This window comes from Rhagoletis zephyria, unplaced genomic scaffold, assembly GCF_001687245.7.
Source record: "Rhagoletis zephyria isolate East Lansing unplaced genomic scaffold, Rhagoletis_zephyria_1.1 Rzeph_scaffold_00582, whole genome shotgun sequence".
NCBI lineage: Eukaryota > Metazoa > Arthropoda > Insecta > Diptera > Tephritidae > Rhagoletis > Rhagoletis zephyria.
The window spans coordinates 85,537-105,037 of NW_016157666.1; the positions used below are offsets into that span (position 1 = coordinate 85,537).

Consider the following 19,501-nt stretch of genomic DNA (forward strand, 5'->3'; position numbering starts at 1 on the left):
CTGGATCACATTAAAAAGAAAGAAACCAACTTCCAGAATTCTATTTGTTTGGAGAAACGGGTGGTTATTGCACTTTATCCACTTGGGTCATCAGCGGAGTATCCCAGAATTCCGAACTTATTTGGAGTGAGAAAATCTACTGTAAGTACAATTCTTTTGGAATTTTGTAAAGTATGGAAAGTATTGCACCCAGTATATTTCAACTACTTTCCGCTAAGTAGAGAGACCATTGAAGAGTGTGTTGACGGTTTTAAAAACATTCGATTCCCTCAATGTTTGGGAGCACTTGGTAAGCTCTTCCTAAAATTGTTGTTTTATGCACAGCTACAAATAGTATTTTTAAGATGGATGCCACATAGAAATTCAAATTCAAATTAAAAGCAAGGTAATTAAGCAGCATAAAACTGGATGTTAAATAAAACACTAAAACTAACAGAGCTGCCAAATGTGGGGATTTTGCCCCATTTTGGGGATTTATGAAACCATTTGGGGATCGATTTTTTCGTTTGTGGATTTGGGGATTTTATGGGGATTTTAGTTTGGTTTAAAACTTTCATATTGAAATTAAAACATATATTTTTCTGGCTGCCCATAAAAATTTCTTGAATAAAGATTTTATTAGTACATACTTTTTGCGCCATATGTTTGTAAGGTTTTCCTAACGCCGTCAAAGCATTATTCCGCGCAGATGTCTGCTTTGATTGGCATTCACTGAACAAACAATTTTCGCAACAACGTCCACGAAAGAAATTAAAAAATAAATGGTATTCTTTAGTTATTTGAGATTGTACTTTATTACACTAAAAAAGTTTGATTACTTTTTGATTTTAAACTTTTATTTATGCTTTTTCTGTTGTAGATTGAATTATATTTTAAAAGAAAATTAGTAAAACTAAATAAATAAACATATGTTGTAAAAACATATAACTTTGAATTTTGGTGCTAAATAAATCTCTGACTATAGTTGTACGTATAACCAAATGACCTCATGCATATATGTACATATGTACGTATGTACATATACATATATAAATTTGTGAAAATGTGTAGAGAAAAGTATTCAAAACTGTAATAAAAAGAAAACTGTGTTAAAATGAAAACTGTATTAATGTGAAAACTGGATTAAAATGAACTAACACAAATGTGAATACATGCTTTTTTTATTTCTTACTAAAGGGGATTTAAATGGGGATTTAAAAGAAAAATGTGGATTTTTTGGGGATAACTGCGGCCCGATATGGGGATGGGGTACAAAAATATTCTGGCAACACTGAAAACTAATAACATCCATACCTGTGTATGTACAATTATAGGTTTCGCCGGATTGGTAAAGGCATAACAGAATTGACTATGCGAATTCTATTATAAAAAGGGCTTGTTCGAGATGCAATCACAACCGCAGTGTTGCGCGAATTATTAAAGTATCACGTTCGGTGTGAATTTCTAGCAACGTTTTATCAGTTGGGAAGTTGCAACAGTATTGCAAATTTTCATTAGTGCTGCAGTATTGCCTCTTTTATTACGTGCCTCGAACAGGACCATACTTGCTGTGTCTTGCACAGCTTTTTGATAGCGGAAAATGACCCAGTTTCACTTTCTTGGCTAACTGAGCAGAAGGCTAACGACAGCAGTAGAAGGCAACCACAATACGCAGATTTGCACCAAAGCGCAACTGAAGCTGAATCAATAAGGAATGCTTTCACTTCATACTTCAGTAAGTTATTATTACATTTATTTCAGTTTCATTTTTTTTTCTTCTTAATATAGAACCAAAGAGCCTTCAACCGGTTTATAAAAGAAAGGAAATATATATTACATTGAAAACAAAAAAGTTCATATCACAAAATTTTACATACTACTTCCTTAACATCTATTTAAAAATCTAAAACAAAAAAGAAAATAAAACTCACAACATATTTGATTCCATTTTCTTAAATAGTTCTAAAAGCTAAAAAAAAACAGTTCACTCATTAGACCTTACATACTATCTTTATAATCTAATAAATGTGTAAAAAAAGTATTAAATTCAGGATACCTTACACACTATTCCTTAAAATCTATTTAAAAAATCTAAAACACCATCCGTTTGTCTTTTTGTGTCCTTCTGCAGCTTGCATTGCCATCAGTTTTTCCTTTTCTAGTTCCACCAATTCTTCGTTCGATTTGGAAAATTTATCCATAGCCGTAAAGGCAAGTCTGGTTTGCGTATTTTTGGCAACCCGTAAAGTCTCGGTGCAGTCGCAGCGGCGCATGCCAACTGTTGTTTCTCTCTGAAATTAATTGTTGCACTTTTGTAACCAGGGCATTGTTTTTTCTCTGTAGTGTTGTTGTTGGGTCGTTTCTTATTGTTTTCTATGTGTTTTTATCTTCAAGTCGTTTTTTATCTTCTCCTCATAGTCTGCTTTGTAAAGTGCCACCGTTTTATTTCCCCTGTCTGCCCCCGTTACTCTTATTTAATTTTTGTGTCGTTTTAAGAGTATTTTTGTTTTATTTAATGTTTCTAAAATAAATCTCTCAGCTGCATTGTGTTTTATGCTGCGTTTGAATTGGATGATCCAATTACTCAGCTTGCATCTTTGCTATTTCTTTGGTCCTATTGTCTTCTATTGGTTGTATTATTTGTTCCATTTCTGCTATCATTTGTACCGGTTTGAAATAGTTTTTGTTGTCAGTAATGCGAATTTTCTTCCCAGGGATAATAACCATTTCGACTCTTCATCAAATTCTATTGCTGTTTTATTTACAAACCAATCGTTGTTTAGATTTATTCCTAGATTTTTAGGTTGTTGAGGTTTTAGCTTTTCTAATTTCGACAAATGTATTTGTCGTAGAATCGTCTTGCAAAAAGAAACGTGGACTGTAAATTATAAATAACTAGCCAATATGAATGCATATGAAAAATTAACCTAGTTTGTATTGAATCTACATAACAGTTCTATACACGTTTTTGGCACCAAGCTCTAAAAACAACAATGACAAGTCAAAACGCCAAAATTCTCTCTCCGTCCTCGCGTTCCTTTAAGTTAGTTGTAGTTCGTTTACTTCCTAGAATTTTCCAAATATCTCTGAAATTTTGGAAGAACATTAAATATTCCAATTTATCAAATATTCTAAACATTCCGGCCCCTCTGAAAAGCACCTGCTTTCAATGATCCAGAAACAATGGACACAGCTTCACTACTGGTCTTTTGAATGTTCCTTTTGCTGTCTTTACGGTAACTACTCGAACGAGACCATCAGGTCCAGGATGTGTCTCAACGATTCTTCCTATTGCCCAACTTGATGGAGGAAGGTTGTCATCCTTTATGACCACAACGTCATCAATGGTTATATTTTTAAGTTTTTGTGCCCACTTTGGTCGTTGCTGCAACTGGCGTATGCATTCTACAGACCACTTCTTCTTGAACCAGTCGCTGAAGGTCTTGCCATCTGTTGAGCGCATTCTCCTTTAAATTGACCAAGTTTTCGTCGGGCATTGTATGTGGTGAACGGAATATCAAAAAATTGGCCGGAGTTAATGGATCGACATCTCCCTCGAATTTGATGCACATTGACCGAGAGTTCAGACAAAATTCAATTTGGCAAAGTACTGTAGACATTTCCTCATATGTTATTGCTGCTTCTGTTAAAACTTGTTTGAGGTGGTACTTAACTGACTTTACCCCAGCCTCCCATATCCCACCAAAATGTGGGCCAGAGGGTGGTGAAAAGTGCCATTGTATCTGCTGACCCGTTAGTTCCTTTGAAATGCCCTCTTTTGTTGTGGATGCAAACAAGAATTCGCGCAACTGCTGATTGGCCCCCACGAAATTTGTGGCGTTGTCCGAAAACAAGTGCAGGGGCTTTCTGCGCCTGGCGACAAACCGACGAAGCGATGCGATAAAGGCCCCAGTTGACAGTTCCGTAACAAGCTCGATATGTACAGGCACACAAAGAGCGCGATCCAATATTTGTATAGCTTAGACCCTCGTCCCTTCCAGGAACGCACCTGTAACGGCCCGGCAAAATCTACACCCGTATTGAGAAAGGCTGCACCTGGGTTTAGTCGATGTGGAGGAAGATTACCCATCTGTTGCTGGTAAGCTATTCCACGTACTTTCGTACACGTTGCACATTTAAAAACACATCGTTTAATTGTGTATGTACCCCTTGGGATCTTAGTCTAAGCAAGTAACGAAGTTGACGACTTCCAGCGTGTAGGTGCTTCAGATGGGAATACATCACGATAAGTCGGTTCAAATGGCTGTCTTTGTGGATAATTAAAGGATGCTTCTGGTCGCAGTTGATGTTAGCGTTTACAATCCTGCCTCCAACCCGAAGTAGGCCACCGTTATCGATGAAAGGTGCAAGAGTCGTCAGTTTGTTTGACATAGGTAGAGACTTACCTTTCAATAGTAATCGTATCTCTTGTGTAAAGTATGTTCTTTGCTCTTTCCTCACCAATACGTTATGGGCGTGCTGCAGCTCGTTGGTTGAAATCCCGGTAGCTGTTTTCGGTTGCTTGGAGCTACCACTTTTGCAGTTGTGTACAAAGCGTAACAGAAGTGCAGTGATGCGTAAAAGATGCGTGTATTTTAAATACCTCTCAATTAGGTCAAAACTTTGTATGATAGCTGTATGTGACTGAACCGCCTTTCGTTCTTCCATGCCGACATTCGGTGACGTAGATGGCTTCTCGATATGTGACATTGATTTATGTATCAGTACGTCAGGTCCTTGCTACCATAATTTACAAGTTACTAGCTCTGCAGGCCAAATTCCCCTTGTAGCAAGGTCTGTCGGATTGTATTGTGACGGTATATGATGCCATTGCTCAGCTGGTATGACGTCTATTATTTGGAAAGTTCTATTTGCAATGAAGGTTTTCCAGCGGCGAGGATGATCTGCCAACCACGCCAAAACAATTGACGAATCTGTCCAACCAACCACGTCAACTACTTCGAAACTTAAAGATTGTCGTACTTTCACTATTAACTTCACCAACAAGTGTGCAGGGCACAACTCAAGCCGCGTTAACGTGATTTGCTTTACCAGAGCTACCCTGGTTTTAGCTGCAATTAAGTAGGTGAACACCTCGCCATCCCTCCGCTGTATACGCACATAAACCGCTGCTGCAAATGCTACTTCGGACGCGTCCGAGAACCCATGCAACTCAACAATGCTGTCATCAGTGAAATCAAGCCACCTTGGTATACGAAGTTTTGAAATTCTGTTGGTGTTCTGCCTATAATCATACCATTCGCTGTATAGCTCACATGGTAGCTCTTCATCCCAACTTACGCCCTTTAGCCATAATTTTTGCATACAAATCTTCATTTTAATAACGACCGGAGCAATCCATCCGATTGGGTCGAATATTCTGGCGATATCCGATAGTACTTTACGTTTTGTCACGGTTAATGTGATGTCTTCAAAGGCCACGTTGTACTTGAAGCTATCTGTTTAAGTCTCCCAAAGCAAACCAAGTGTTTTTACGGCGCTTGTGATGTCGATAATTGCATCAGGAGATTTTTGACAATCATCTATGTCAATTGTACCCAAGAACCTTCTCGAATTTGACTACCACTTACGTAGCTTGAATCCTGCCTCAGATAATATTGAACACACATCGTTCTTTAGCTTCACTGCTCCTACTGACGTGGGAGCACATGCCAAGAAATCATGTACATAAAAATTGTTCGATATTGCAGATGCTGTGTCAGGATTTTCATCAGAGTAGTCATATGCCACTTGCTGCAGTGTCCTAATCGCTAAGAAAGGTGCAGTTGCCGTGCCAAACGTTACGGTGCGAAGATCGTAAGCAATATGTTCTTCCATGGAACGTATCCACAATATTCGCTGCAAAGGCCGGTCATCTGGATGTACCAATACCTGTCGTTACATTTTCTCAATATCGCCGGCATTTCCGGATTTTGCCTATGATATCGAAAAGATCACTTTGTATTGTTGGACCGATTAACAAGTTGTCGTTGAGTGACAATCCATTTGAACTATTGCAGGATGCGTCGAACACTACTCGTAGTTTTGTTGTGGCACATGTTCTTTTGAATACTGCGTCATGTGGTATGAAGTACGTTCCGTGTACGTTTACCGTGCTGCTAATATCCATATGCCCCAACTATAAATAGTCGTCCATAAATTTCCCATATTCTTTCTTGAGTTGCACATCACCATCGATTTGACGCTCCACTGAAATGAGTCGTTTAAGCGCAGCAGACTGTGATTCCCCTAGTTTAACCTCATCCTCTTTCAACGGAAGCCTAACAACGTACCTGCCTTGCTCATCGCGATGAGTATGTTGTTGAAAATGTATTTCCGCTTTTTTCTCTTCATCTGTCAGGTAATTCATCGGTTCTCGTAGAGCTTTAACTTCCCAGAAGCGTTGAATTTGCTGACTTAAATCCACACATGTATGTGCAGTTACAATGTGTTGCTCGTCTGCTCCCTTTATTTTACCCATTATAACCCAACCGAAAATTGTGTTGACTGCAGTCGGTGAACCGCTAGGATGAGTCAACTTCTCTGGCAGTAAACAGCTAGTGAAGACATCTGCGCCAAGTATGATGTCGATTTTATTAGGTTTCGAATATGATGGATCTGTAAGATTAACTTCATTGAAAAATGCCAAACTCTGATGGGTTATATCGCATGGAGGCAATGTGTGAGTTAAATTAAGCAAGCATAATGCCTCAGTTCTAATTATGGTGTCATATTGTGTCGCCTCGATATGCAATTCAACCCTTCCTCTAGTGTGACTTCCATTGACTGAACCGATCCCATATAGCATAGTTCTATCAAAGCCTCGTTTCAGTTGCAGTCGTTGTATGCATGATTCGGTTATAAGCGTGCCTTGTGACCCTGAGTCCAGCAAAGCGCGACATGGGTTCAACTCGTTGCATCTATTGCGCACGACAATCGCTGTTGGCAGCAATGTGATAGACCGCTGACTCTGCTGTGTGATATTTGCACTGACAATAGATGGCTCTACGTTCGTATTGACTGCTGACTGCTGAACATCACTTGCTGCTGATGTTGTATGTAACAGGGAGTTGTGTTTTGCTCCACATTTTCTACACGATGATCTCTTACAGTTTGATGCGCGGTGGTCTGGCTGCAGACAGTTAAAGCAGATGTTGCTCCTCTGAACCAGATTGCGTCTCGCATTCGCTTCCATATCTAGGAACAACTTACATTGATAAAGCTGATGCTGCTTTGAACAAAGAACACATGTATGTAGCATTGTTGAAAGCGTGCGCGCTTGGTTGCGCTTGTCGCCGATGCCACTTCGAGATGTATTGACCGCTGTAGTCTTTTGGGTGTTTTCCAACTCGTAAAGTCTTTTCTCCAGGAAGTTCAAGAAATCTTGAATCGATTGCTCTTCCTCAGATTTCTTTTCCCTATACCACAAAACACGCGTCTCGGCGTCAAGCTTTTTCTCTAACATGAACAATAAAATTGAATCCCAATGTTCAACAGGTTCATTAAGCACTTTTAACGCATTTATACTTTCGTTGGTTGTATTATATAGTCGCTTAGCTTCTGCCGTTGACGCAGACTTCATTGCATGTTGATCGCATAAAAGTTCAAAATAAGCTCTCTTTACTTTGTCGGACTTATCATATTTTTTCTTAATTAGCTGTCAGGCAAAATTGTAATTTGCATTGGCTGGTTTTAAATGTTTGATGTGCGAAAGTGCTTCCCCTCGAACTTTCGTTTGCAAATATTCTAGCTTCTCAATATTGGAAATGTTTTGTCTGTTGTGTACAAGTGTCTCGGATAAGTCGCGAAAACGGATCCAGTCCGTACATTTGCCATCAAATTCTGGTATCTGAATGCGTGGCAAACGCATTTCATGTTGGATGTGTTGTTGTTGTGTGTAGTTGCTGGCGTTTATTGGGCTTGAACCATTTTCTATCCCACTGTCACAAACATTCGTTCGATTAATGCACCCATTGTTGTCTGATGCTCTAGTAGGTTCTGAACTGCGATCGATATATCGCTTGATGGTCAATAGCAGTATCATTTCCCGCAGAAAGTTGCATTAAACGCGTGTAAATTGTTTTAATAGCGAAATATTTCTCTTCCACCTCAGTGCGGTACACTTCTTCTTTTGCCTGCTGTTCTCTAGTGGTAGCCAACACGTCGATTTCTAGATGAATTCTTTCATACTATCTAAACAAGTCATCCGCTCTTTCTGCACGAACTCTTATACCCTCCGCCGTTGTCTTTTGATCGGCACATACGTTGTATATGCGTGTTAGGCTACCTTTAATCGTTTGCCTTGCGCTTTCAATTTATCCATGGTTACTTTGTTGCATTAATTTCACGTTTTGACACTTTGTCACAACTGCTGCTTTGAACAGCTGCTGGCTGCCGTGTAGCGTTGATTTCGATCTTACTAAATGTATTGAGTCCTGTTGACACGCTGTTGTAGTTTGGTACACTGCATGGGCTAGGCTTGGTAATTGTCGTATAATCACTGTGCGGTTTACGTTACGACCAAAAGACGGAGGCTCACACAGGTATGCTCTTGGCACTTTTTGAAAGGCTGATTGTACTTTAAAACAACGGGGGCTAAGTATTTTAAGGCTCACACAGGTGTGCTCGTGCGTTTTGACCAGATATGCTGGATACTGTACACACACGTTGGAGGCTGACACTGATGTATTCTTGCTAATTAGTTTGGAAAATTTTGGACACACTTTCAGCGACCAGTTGTTGAAGGCTCATACGAGTTTGCTCGGGCTAGTAAAACTAGCACGTTTATTCTTCCACGGGTAGAGACTCACACAGGTGTGCTCTTGGCGCTTGGAAAAATATTCTGAATACTGGACACACTTTTAGGCGAACAGTCGTTGGAGGCTCACACTGATGTGCTCTTGCCACTTGACAAAATATTCAGGTTACTGGGCACACTTCTGGGCGAACAGTCGTTGGAGGCTCACACTGATGTGCTCTTGCCAATTGGTTTTGGAAAGTCTGGACACAATTCCAGGCGACGAGACGTTGAAGGCTCAAACAGGTTTTTACCGATGTATGTACGCAACTGTCAAGATTTTACGTGCGATAGTAATTGCGACACGTGTTTAGTGATGTGCGCATTCAATAAAATCACAAAATTTCATAGAATCGGCTTGCAAAACGAAACGTGGACTGTAAATTATAAATAACTAGCCAATATAAATGCATATGAAAATTTAACCAAGTTTTTATTGAATCTCCACAACAGTTTTATACACGTTTTTGGCACCATCCTCCCTTGTATCAAAAAACCAAGCTCTCAAAAAAAAAACAATGACAAGTCAGAACGCCAAAATTCTCTCTCCGTCCTCGCGTTCCTTTAAGTTAGTTGTAGTTCGTTTACGTCCTAGAATTTTTCTAAAGAGGAATGCCATATCTCTGAAATTTGAAAGAACATTAAATATTCCAATTTATCAAATATTCTAAACAGTATATTTCCCCGTTCTGCTGTTATTCTTTTACTTAGGCTATTTTGTTTACAAACAAAGGAGTTTAGTTCCAATTCACTTACGCTGCGTTGTAGTTGTTGCCTCGCGTGATATATACAGTTTTTGGTGTTTTTTATGTTTATATTTGTTTGTGTAATTTATAAGTTTAATATTTTCTTCAGAAACAGTCGTTTTGTGTTTTCTACTTTTGCTTTCATTTTCAGGACGTGGTAGTTTATGTTTTTTGCTGCGTTTGTTAGGTGGTTGGGTAAAAGCTCACATCGTCTGCATTCCAATAAGAGTTGAAGCTGTGTCATCTGTTTTTCCAGCTTTTTNTTTAATATTTTCTTCAGAAACAGTCGTTTTGTGTTTTCTACTTTTGCTTTCATTTTCAGGACGTGGTAGTTTATGTTTTTTGCTGCGTTTGTCAGGTGGTTGGGTAAAAGCTCATATCGTCTGCATTCCAATAAGAGTTGAAGCTGTGTCATCTGTTTTTCCAGCTTTTGTTTTTGCTTTTTAAAGTGTTTTAGGGTTATGCAGGTGTGTTCCCCGTCTTTGTATTTGATGTGCTTGCAAAAATCCTTCATGTTTCTTGTATGTTTGTTTGTTGTTGATGTAGATAAAGAGATTACTTCGGCAGGCCTTCCGATGTTGAATAATATGACGATGAGTTGACGATCAATTTATGGAATTTTATAGTGTTTTGTATTTTAGGCTATTTGATCCTGTGCAACAAAAAGGGTTTTCTCTTCACTTTCCAGCCCGACGTTGCGCTGTCCTTCTCAGCATCTTCAGGGGCGATTTCTTTATTAAAAACATCAACAAGAATACATACAAACAGATCGTTAGTTGCAAACATAATAAGCAAAATGAATAAATTACATTTATAGGTACGGACACAGGGTAATGTTGATTTGGGTTTATATGAAAAACACAAAACTTTTTTAAACATAATTACTGGACTACGAAATTTTATTTTTTTTTTGTACTCTCACTTCACAGAGAAATTTTGCTGTTTGACATTTTTACAGGATTTTACACGAAAAGTATTGGATCAGAGCTTTTGTGTTATTATAATAAGCTTTGCCACGATTTTATATCAGAAATTCCCGTTTGATTAGGATTCCTAAAATGTGCTATACGGCAACTATATTTTCTGCGTGTTCTGTATTCTCCTTCTTCGTAAAATGTTTCAGCCAATCAGAACTCACTTCGCAACTATGTCATTGGAGGAAACCAAATTTTTAACAGCACCTTGCAGTAACCTTCTATTTTATGAACCTTTGGGGTGTTCACAGTTCGTTCCAAATAGTGTCTCAAAATGTAGACGTCTACATTTTAAGACGTTTTCTAACCGTAAAATCTGTGGTGTTGTTGTTTCCCATACAAAATTGGAAAACGACGCCGTCTACATTTTGTCACACTCAAAGGTATGTTTTTTACGCGTCNTTTTATTTATTGGGCACGTTTTTTGTATTTGCATTTAATTTGAGCGGAATTTCTGATGAAAAGAAACAAATCAAGGAAAAGAAATAACAAATATTACGAATGGGTAATTAAGTTAAAAGTTACATTTTTTCAGATACAAAATCGAAAGGCGACATATAAAAAATGCACGCAAGGAAGAAATGTCTGGCAACACCAGCAAAGTTTTGAGACGATTTTGCGACGACTGCTAGAAAGGGGTGCTCACAGTTTGATGCTAAAGATGTCTCAAAATGTAGACGTCTACATTTTCAGACACAATTTGGAACGAACTGTGAACACCCCACTTGTAATACTTCCATATTGGCAGTATCTACAAGCAGTGTTGCCGTTTTGATCCAAATGGAACAAAATGATACGTTTTTCATCGAATTTTTAAAGATACCTTTATTTTTAGCTTAGTATAAATTGTGATACATTTTAATTCACAAGTTGAAGGTAACTCTTCCCATCTTAAGACTTTTATGATTTTGTGGCCACACTTTGTTTCCTTTCATTGAATCTGCACATGACATCACTGTTAGCTACAGACAATAAGCCTGTTCACGCACTCCAGGATTTAGTCCGAAGTCGTTTTCTTTCACACATATATCATATATTTTGCGAACAATTTCTCACTAAATCATGGAGTGCGGGAACAGGCTAATATTGCCGTTCCTTTTTGATTTTGAAGCTGTATGATGTGGTACTGGGCTAAAGGCAGTGTCACACGACTGTTATATTTGTACAGATTTGTACATTTTGGCAGTCCCACAGTGGTATTCTTTAGAAATTTGAGTTCAGCTTAATAAAAGAATTTCCAAACAACACTACTCTGTAACTGCCAAAATGTACATATCCGTACAAATGTACCAATCATGTAATGCAGCGTTCATGCTGACATTAAAAAGCAAATTTAACAACTTGGAACACTGGTTTTTTGAAGAGTGGTCATGGTGCCACATTTCGTAAATGTACATTTACGTGAGTTCGAAACTCTGATTACATACATAATACAACGATACCATTTGCAGAGAAATTAAATTAAAATGCGTCGATTGAAATTTATATTATTTGTGGTTAAATTATATGTGTCTATGACCCTCAATTATGCCAACATTGAAGAGACAAATGCATCCATCAGTGAAATAAGAAAAAGGCGCGCTAGTATTATGGAAATTCTGTTTTTGTCCAAGTTGTCATTTGGGAGTACATCCACTTGGAACTTCATGCTAACGAAAGAACCTGTGCCTTTTTTATACCCGAGCGCACTTGTGCACAAGGGTATTATAACTTTGTTCACATAACGGTTGTTTGTAACAGGCAAAACGAATCGAGATAGATGTAGACAAATGTATACATAAATGATCAGAATGTAAAGAGAAATCGATTAAGCGGTGACTGTCTGTTTGTCCGTCCGCCCGTCCGTCTTGGCACACGATAACTCGAGNAGATATAGACAAATGTATACATAAATGATCAGAATGTAAAGAGAAATCGATTAAGCGGTGACTGTCTGTTTGTCCGTCCGCCCGTCCGTCTTGGCACACGATAACTCGAGTAAAAATTGAGATATCTTAACGAAGCTTGGTACGTGAACTTCTTTTGGGCGTAGGACGGATGGTATTGAAAATGGGCGAAATCGGCGAATCCCATATAATGGTAATTTTCAGAAAAACGAAAACTGCGATATTTTAGTAACTACTGAAGATAATTCACTCAAAATTGATATTAGCAATGAGTTTTAGACGAAAAATAAGAATATTACAAAATTTTGGCAAATGGGCGTAGCCACGCCCACTTATGGTTACATGTGTATATCTTGGTAACCGCTATACCAATTTCTTCAAAACTTGGCAAAGTTGTTGGTCCTGGTACAGCATACCAAATGGCCGAAAATTTCTAAAATCGGACAATAACCACGCCCACATCCCATATAACGGTAATTTCGAGAAATACAAAATCTTCGATAAGTCAGTAAATATTGAAGCTAATTTATTCAAAATTAATGGTTGCAACAATTCTTTAACAAAAAATACGTTTATAACAAAATTTTGGAAAATGGGCGTAGCACCGCCCACTTGTGATCACATATATGTATCTCGCTAACCGTTCTAGCAATTTGTACCAAACTCGGTATGGTTATTGTGCTTGCCACATAAAAGCAAACCGTTGAAAATTTTTGAAATCGGCCTAAAATTGAGGCCGCTTTTCATATAACGGTAAATTTCAGAAATGCTTGAGATTTCAATATTTCGAAATTTAACATAAACTTAAGGAGAGTACAAGCAAGCGGCAATTTTTTAATCCTCATCCAACTACTAAAGAAGTAACTAGTTTCGATTTGCAACTCGTGACCTCCAAAGTGGAGACCCCGTTTTAAAGAAGATCCGTTGCATCGACAGTTACCGAAAAACCGTAAACCACACGTCAGCTTATATCGCTTATAGTTTTTAAGACAGCGAATATGGCATCTAAGGATTATTCGAATGCAGCAGCACCTTTGGAAACAAAGGACGAAGCCACAGGAAATAGTCCAATACCCCCCATAGGCGCAGCTCAATTAACACCCTCAGATGTCAACGCTGTAGCCGTAAAAATCGACATGCCAACGATCGACCGCAGGAAGATCGAAGGATGGTTCCTAAGTCTTGATTATTGGTTCCTTGCAATGGGTATCAAAAGCGAAACCCAGAAATTCCACACGGTGGTGACAGCTCTCGGTCCACGTACACTGCAAGATTTCCTAGCCACGTTAGGAGAAGTGCCTGACCAGGGTCGATATGAATTCGTCAAACAGCGACTAATAACCTTCTGCACCAACAGCCAGCAGGGACGCTTAAATCAAGTGCTGAACGAAACCCAGTTGGGTGATCAAAGGCCTAGTCAGTTGTTTACGGAAATGATGCGGCTAGTCGGCGATACAATGAGAGAATCAGCGGTAAAGAATCTGTGGGCAAAACGTCTACCAGTTTATGCTCAAGCTGCTGCAGCTGCGTACTCAGGCCCACCGGAAGAATACCTAACAATTGCGGACGCCATCGTCGACACTATCAGCCTGCAGGTGAACAGCAGCACAGCTGAATAAGGCTGCTGCCTTACTCCGGCATCAGCCACGTATGCAGAAAAATCGCAAGCCAACACCTAGTACAACGAGCTACAAAGCGCCATCAATGCGCTAGCACAACGTTTCGACCGCCTCTATACTGATCGCAACACCGATAGGAAGGGTAATAGATCCAGATTCCGACAGCAGTCTCGCGAGCGCCGTAGAAGCAGCACACCTGCTAACTTAGATGAGTGCTGGTACCACCGAAAATTTGGATACAATAGCAAGAATTGTAGACCATCATGCAAACACTATAAGACTAGCAGAGGTGATCACAGCTCGAAATGATTCGAAGCGGTCGTTGGCGAAAAGTTCTCGGCGGACGCCATCGTAAACCGCCTTTCTATCAACGACCGAAAATCCGCCATTTCGTTTTTAATTGGCTCTGGCGCCGACATCTCCGTTCTGCCACGTCAATTTTCGCATACGGTGACGCCATCCTCCGTGAAACTCTACGCCACCAATGGTACGACCATCGCTACATTCGGTCAACGACGACTCAGCCTCGACCTCGGCCTACGAAGATGTTTCGACTGGATATTCACAGTTGCAGATGTCATAGGAGCAGACCTCATACGCCATTATGGATTACTTATTGATCTTAAGAATAATAAAGTGATCGACAGCATGACGAAGATATGTGCACTGTGCAGCAGGCAGAGGGTAGGTGCGTCGCAATCAAAACGTTCGATCGCGCTTCAAAATTTGCTGACCTGTTGGCAGAGTTTCACGACATTACGCGTTTGTCATCCGGCCGCAAAAACGCTTTTGTAACGGAACACAGGATAGAGAGATTCGGACAGCCCGTTTTTGCCCGTCCCCGACGCCTCGATCCAGCGAAACTACGAATAGCTAGAGAAGAATTCGAGTTTTTGTTACGACAGGGCATTATCCGCCCATCCAATAGCAACTACGCCAGCCCATTGCATATGGTCAAGAAGGCCGATGGTGAATGGCGCCCATGCGGAGATTATCGCAGATTAAACGCCCAAACCACGCCCGACAGGTATCCAATACCCTGTTTGCAGCAATATTGGAGGGAAAACAAATTTTCAGCAAAATAGATTTGCATAAGGCGTATCATCAACTACCAATTCACCCAGATGACGTCCACAAGGCGGCCATAACGACCCCATTCGGTCTCTACGAATATCCGTACATGCCATTCGGGCTGCGAAACGCCGCCCAGTCGTTCCAGAGATTGATTCACGAAACACTACGTGGGCTGCAGTTTACGTTTGCATACATCGACGATATACTCATCGCATCCGCTAACCACGAAGAGCACCAACGCCACTTACGTGCAGTGTTCGAGCGCCTGAGGAAGTACGGACTGGCAATCAATCCGGCCAAATGTAAGTTTTTGGTAAAAGAAATAAAGTTCCTGGGTCATTTAATAACGCGAAGCGGCATTCAACCCTTGCCTGAACAAGTTCAAGCGATTTCCAAATTCGAAAAGCCGGTAGTCGCACACCAACTGAAAAAGTTTTTAGCTACCGTAAATTTCAACCGCAAGTTCTTGCCTCGCGCAATCACTTACCAGAGAACACTTACAGCAATGATCCCAGGAAATAAGCGGAATGACAAGACACCGCTGCAGTGGAGTGACGAACAAACGGCTGCGTTCGAAAAATGCAAACACGAACTTGCAAACGCCGCTATATTGGCACACCCACTTCCAAACGCTGTTTTGTCTCTGGCCACCGATGCGTCCGATGTCGCATTGGGAGCTGTGCTGAACCAGCTTACAGAAAAGGGGCCGCAGCCTCTCGGGTACTTCCTTAAAAAGCTGACGACTATGGAACAGAAATATAGTACCTACGATAGGGAAATCCTGGCTATATATAAAGCTGTTAAACATTTTAAGTATATGCTTGAGGGTCGATCATTTCATATACTCACAGACCACAAACCGTTTATATTCGCGTATCAGCAGAACAGCGATAAGGCTTCACTACGCCAACGACGATAGCCTGATTTTATAAGCCAGTTTTCGAACAATTTCCGACACATCAACGGTTCCAGCAATCACCTGCCAGACCTACTTTCTAGAATCTGCGAAATTAAACTCTCGATCGATTACAGCGAGATAGCAAAAGCACAGAAAATTGACCCTGAGCTTCAGGAGTTGCTCAAGGATAATATAACTTCTCTAACATTTAAGCTTCTTAAAATTTCAGGTTGTAAAAACGAGTTGTGGTGTGATATATCTTCGCGAACGGTGCGTCCGTTCATACCGAAGCAGTTTCGAACGCAAATATCAAAAAATTTCCACGAGATGTCACACCTAAGTACCAAAGCCACTGTAAAGATGGTTACCGAACGCTTCATTTGGCCGAATATACGTAAAGAGGCTACCTTCTTCGCGCGTTGTTGCATTCCATGCCAGAAATCGAAGGTGAATCGCCACACAAAATCGCAGCTACGACAATACATGCCGCCCAACCGACGCCTGGATCATATCAACATTGATATAATCGGGCCCCTTCCTGTTCACAATGAACAACGTTACTGCCTAACCTTAATCGACCGGTCCACACGCTGGTCGGAGGCTGTTCCCATACCCGACATGACGGCTGAAACTGTCGCACGAGCCTTAGTCACTACGTGGATAGCCAGCTACGGTTGTCCGCAGGTCATCACCACCGATCAAGGTCGTCAGTTTGAGTCCCACCTGTTGAAGGAATTGTTCAAGGTATTGGGAACAAAACATATCACGACAACAACTTACCACCCGCAGGCTAACGGCATAATAGAAAGGTGGCACAGAGTACTGCAATCTTCTATTTTGGCAGCCGGTAAAGAGGTTTGGACAGACAATCTACCCTTACTTCTGCTCTCCCTTAGAGCAGCATATAAGCCCGATCTTCAAGCATCCCCAGCCGAGTTGTTGTTCGGCACGACGTTGAAGATACCGGGAGAATTCGTTGAGGAAGCGCGTTCCGAGCAAACGCCCTACGAATTTCTTCAAAACCTACGAAAATCAATGAAGCAACTCCGGCCTACGCAAACCATATTTCACTTAACTTTGACGAGCTATGTCCATCCTGACATGATGAAGTGCTCACACATCTTAGTTCGAAACGACTCCATCCGCCCATCGTTAACGACACCTTACGAGAGCCATACAAGGTAATTCAACGAAACGCAAAATTATTTACGATTTTAATTAACCAACGGAAAGTCAACATCAGCATCGTCCGATTAAAACCAGCATATGTTTGGGTAAGTGATGAACCAGCAGAGGTGACATCGCCATCACCGAAGCAAAAACAACGTCCGATGGAAAAACAGCCAGTCAATCTCCACGAAGAACCTCAACCGCCACAACGGTTGAGGCCAAAACGAACCATAAGGACACCTGTACGCTTTCATTAAACGGGGAGTACTGTGGTGCCTTCAGGCACAACAAGAACCTACATTTATTTTTAGTTATAATTATTCTTCTTTGGCCACTGTAAGAACTAGTTTTAGTTTCACTTATTATTGTACTCCGTTATAATTTAATAAACGACGATGAGAGCACTTTGCGGTTGTCGCATTGCTTTTGCGTTCACTTCCATTCCATTCCTTGGAAACAACATAAACTTAAGGAGACTACAAGCAAGCGGCAATTTTTTAATCCTCATCCAACTACTAAAGAAGTAACTAGTTTCGATTTGCAACTCGTGACCTCCAAATATATTTACGAATATACTCTATTTTCCAGAATCGAGCTAACACGTTTTGGGAAGTGAAGTGTCAATGCTGCGGAGATGATTTCTTCAAGCCAAACTTTAGATTAAAAAGAAGGGCGTTCCAGAAATTGTGTAGCTTTCTGGATCACATTAAAAAGAAAGAAGCCAACTTCTAGAATTCTATTTGCTTGGAGAAACGGGTGGTTATTGCCCTTTATGCACTTGGGTCATCAGCGGATTATCGCAGTATTACGAACTTATTTGAAGTGGGACAATCTACTGTATGTACAATTCTTTTGGAATTTTGTAAAGAAGTATGGAAAGTATTGCACCCAGTATATTTCAACTACTTTCCGCTAAGTAGGGAGACCATTGAAGAGTGTGTTGACGGTTTTAAAAACATTCGATTCCCTCAATGTTTGGGAGCACTTGGTAAGCTCTTCTTAAAGTTGTTATTTTATGCACAGCTACAAATAGTATTTTTAAGATGGATGCCACATAGAAATTTAAATTCAAATTAAAAGCAAGGTAATTAAGCAACATAAAAGTGGATGTTAAAGAAAAGCACTAAAACTAATAACATCCATACCTGTGTAGGCATTGGTAACAGAATCGACAATACGAATTCTATTATAAAAACTTGTTTTGTCTTGCACAACTTTTTGGTAGCGGAAAATGGCCCAGTTTCACTTTCTTGGCTAACTGAGCAGAACGCTTTCGACAGTAGTAGAAGGCAACCACAATCCGAAGATTTGCACCAAAGCGTAACAGAAGCTGAATCAATAAGGAATGCTTTCATTTCATACTTCAGTAAGTTATTATTACATTTATTTCAGTTTCATTTTTTTTTCTTCTTAATATAGAACCAAAGAGCCTTCAACCCGTTTGTAAAAAAGGAAATATATATTATATTGAAAACAAAAAAGTTCATATCACAAAATCTTACATACTACTTTCTTAACATCTATTTAAAAATCTAAAATAAAAATCACAACATATTTGATTCCATTTTCTGAAATAGTTCTAAAAGCTGAACACGGTTCACTCATTACACCTTACATATATTTCCTTATAATCTAATATGTGTGTAAAAAAGCATTTAATTCAGGATACCTTACCTTAAAATCTATTTAAAAAATCTAAAACACCATCGGTCAGTATTTTGTGCCCTTCTGCAGCTCCTGCTTTGCCACCACCAATTCTTCGTTCGATTTGGAAAATGTATCCATAGTTTCCGAAAAATTGGACTGGAGGTTTTCGCAGACCGTCACTAACCGATCCATTTGTTTTTTTCTTCCAGATGCCGAGGACGAAGTCATTGTGTACAAATACAAGTGAGATATCTTAGCAATAGACGTCATCCTGGGCCACAGCTGCGATCATCTGTTTTTTAGAGCTGCTTATTTTGGTCTAAACTGCTCTTTTTTGACCTGAGTTGCATTAAATAGTCTTATACAACTTAGTAGTATTTGTGGTTCAAATGGTAAAATATATGCCCAAAAACTTGAAAAATATTAGATGATTGTTTTTTAAAAATGCTATTTAGTAAATTTCGTTTTGATTTCGACATTAGAAATATTCAGATTATAAAAGTTTTTCACATATGTTTTAAGATTTTAAAGTTTTTAAAAAGTACGGTAGAATGCAACAATGTGGTTGAATTTGTTTGCATCTTCGTCAGCTTATTCGTTTGCAGACTAGAAAAATGGCGAACAGCCATAAAAATACTAATTCAAAATACACATCTTTCACTGGACACCCAAATGGGTGCGCGCAGCAAAATTCAGCCCTAATGGTAAGTT

General features: G+C 39.8%; 2 protein-coding genes across 4 annotated transcripts; one reads left to right on the forward strand and one right to left on the reverse strand.

Annotated features, from left to right (window-relative positions):
- Positions 1 to 1,140: 1,140 nt before the first annotated feature.
- On the reverse strand, positions 1,141 to 9,690 carry LOC108360516 (uncharacterized). 3 transcript variants are annotated; one of them, XR_001847121.1, is made up of 2 exons: positions 3,140 to 9,690; positions 1,141 to 3,065 (listed from the first exon to the last, which is right to left on the reverse strand). XR_001847121.1 is itself a non-coding variant. In XM_017612838.1 (2 exons), exon 2 carries the CDS (start codon positions 7,559 to 7,561, stop codon positions 6,119 to 6,121), a length of 1,443 nt encoding a protein of 480 aa, XP_017468327.1. In that variant the 5' UTR covers positions 7,562 to 9,399; positions 9,533 to 9,690; the 3' UTR covers positions 1,141 to 6,118. The 3 variants fall into 3 exon arrangements, 2 of the variants coding, with proteins under 2 accessions (XP_017468327.1, XP_017468328.1); XM_017612838.1 differs by having other exon boundaries at positions 1,141 to 9,399; positions 9,533 to 9,690; XM_017612839.1 differs by having other exon boundaries at positions 1,141 to 6,217; positions 6,273 to 9,690.
- A 3,690-nt stretch (positions 9,691 to 13,380) lies between these two features.
- LOC108360523 (uncharacterized) lies at positions 13,381 to 14,001 on the forward strand. Its single transcript, XM_017612844.1, has one exon. The coding sequence runs from the start codon at positions 13,381 to 13,383 to the stop codon at positions 13,999 to 14,001; it is 621 nt and encodes a 206-aa protein (XP_017468333.1).
- Positions 14,002 to 19,501: the final 5,500 nt, after the last annotated feature.

Bases quoted from the DNA above. Each gene is read 5' to 3' on its own strand.
- LOC108360516 (XM_017612838.1), bottom strand. From the start codon at position 7,561: ATGAAGTCTGCGTCAACGGCAGAAGCTAAGCGACTATATAATACAACC.
- LOC108360523 (XM_017612844.1), top strand. From the start codon at position 13,381: ATGGCATCTAAGGATTATTCGAATGCAGCAGCACCTTTGGAAACAAAG.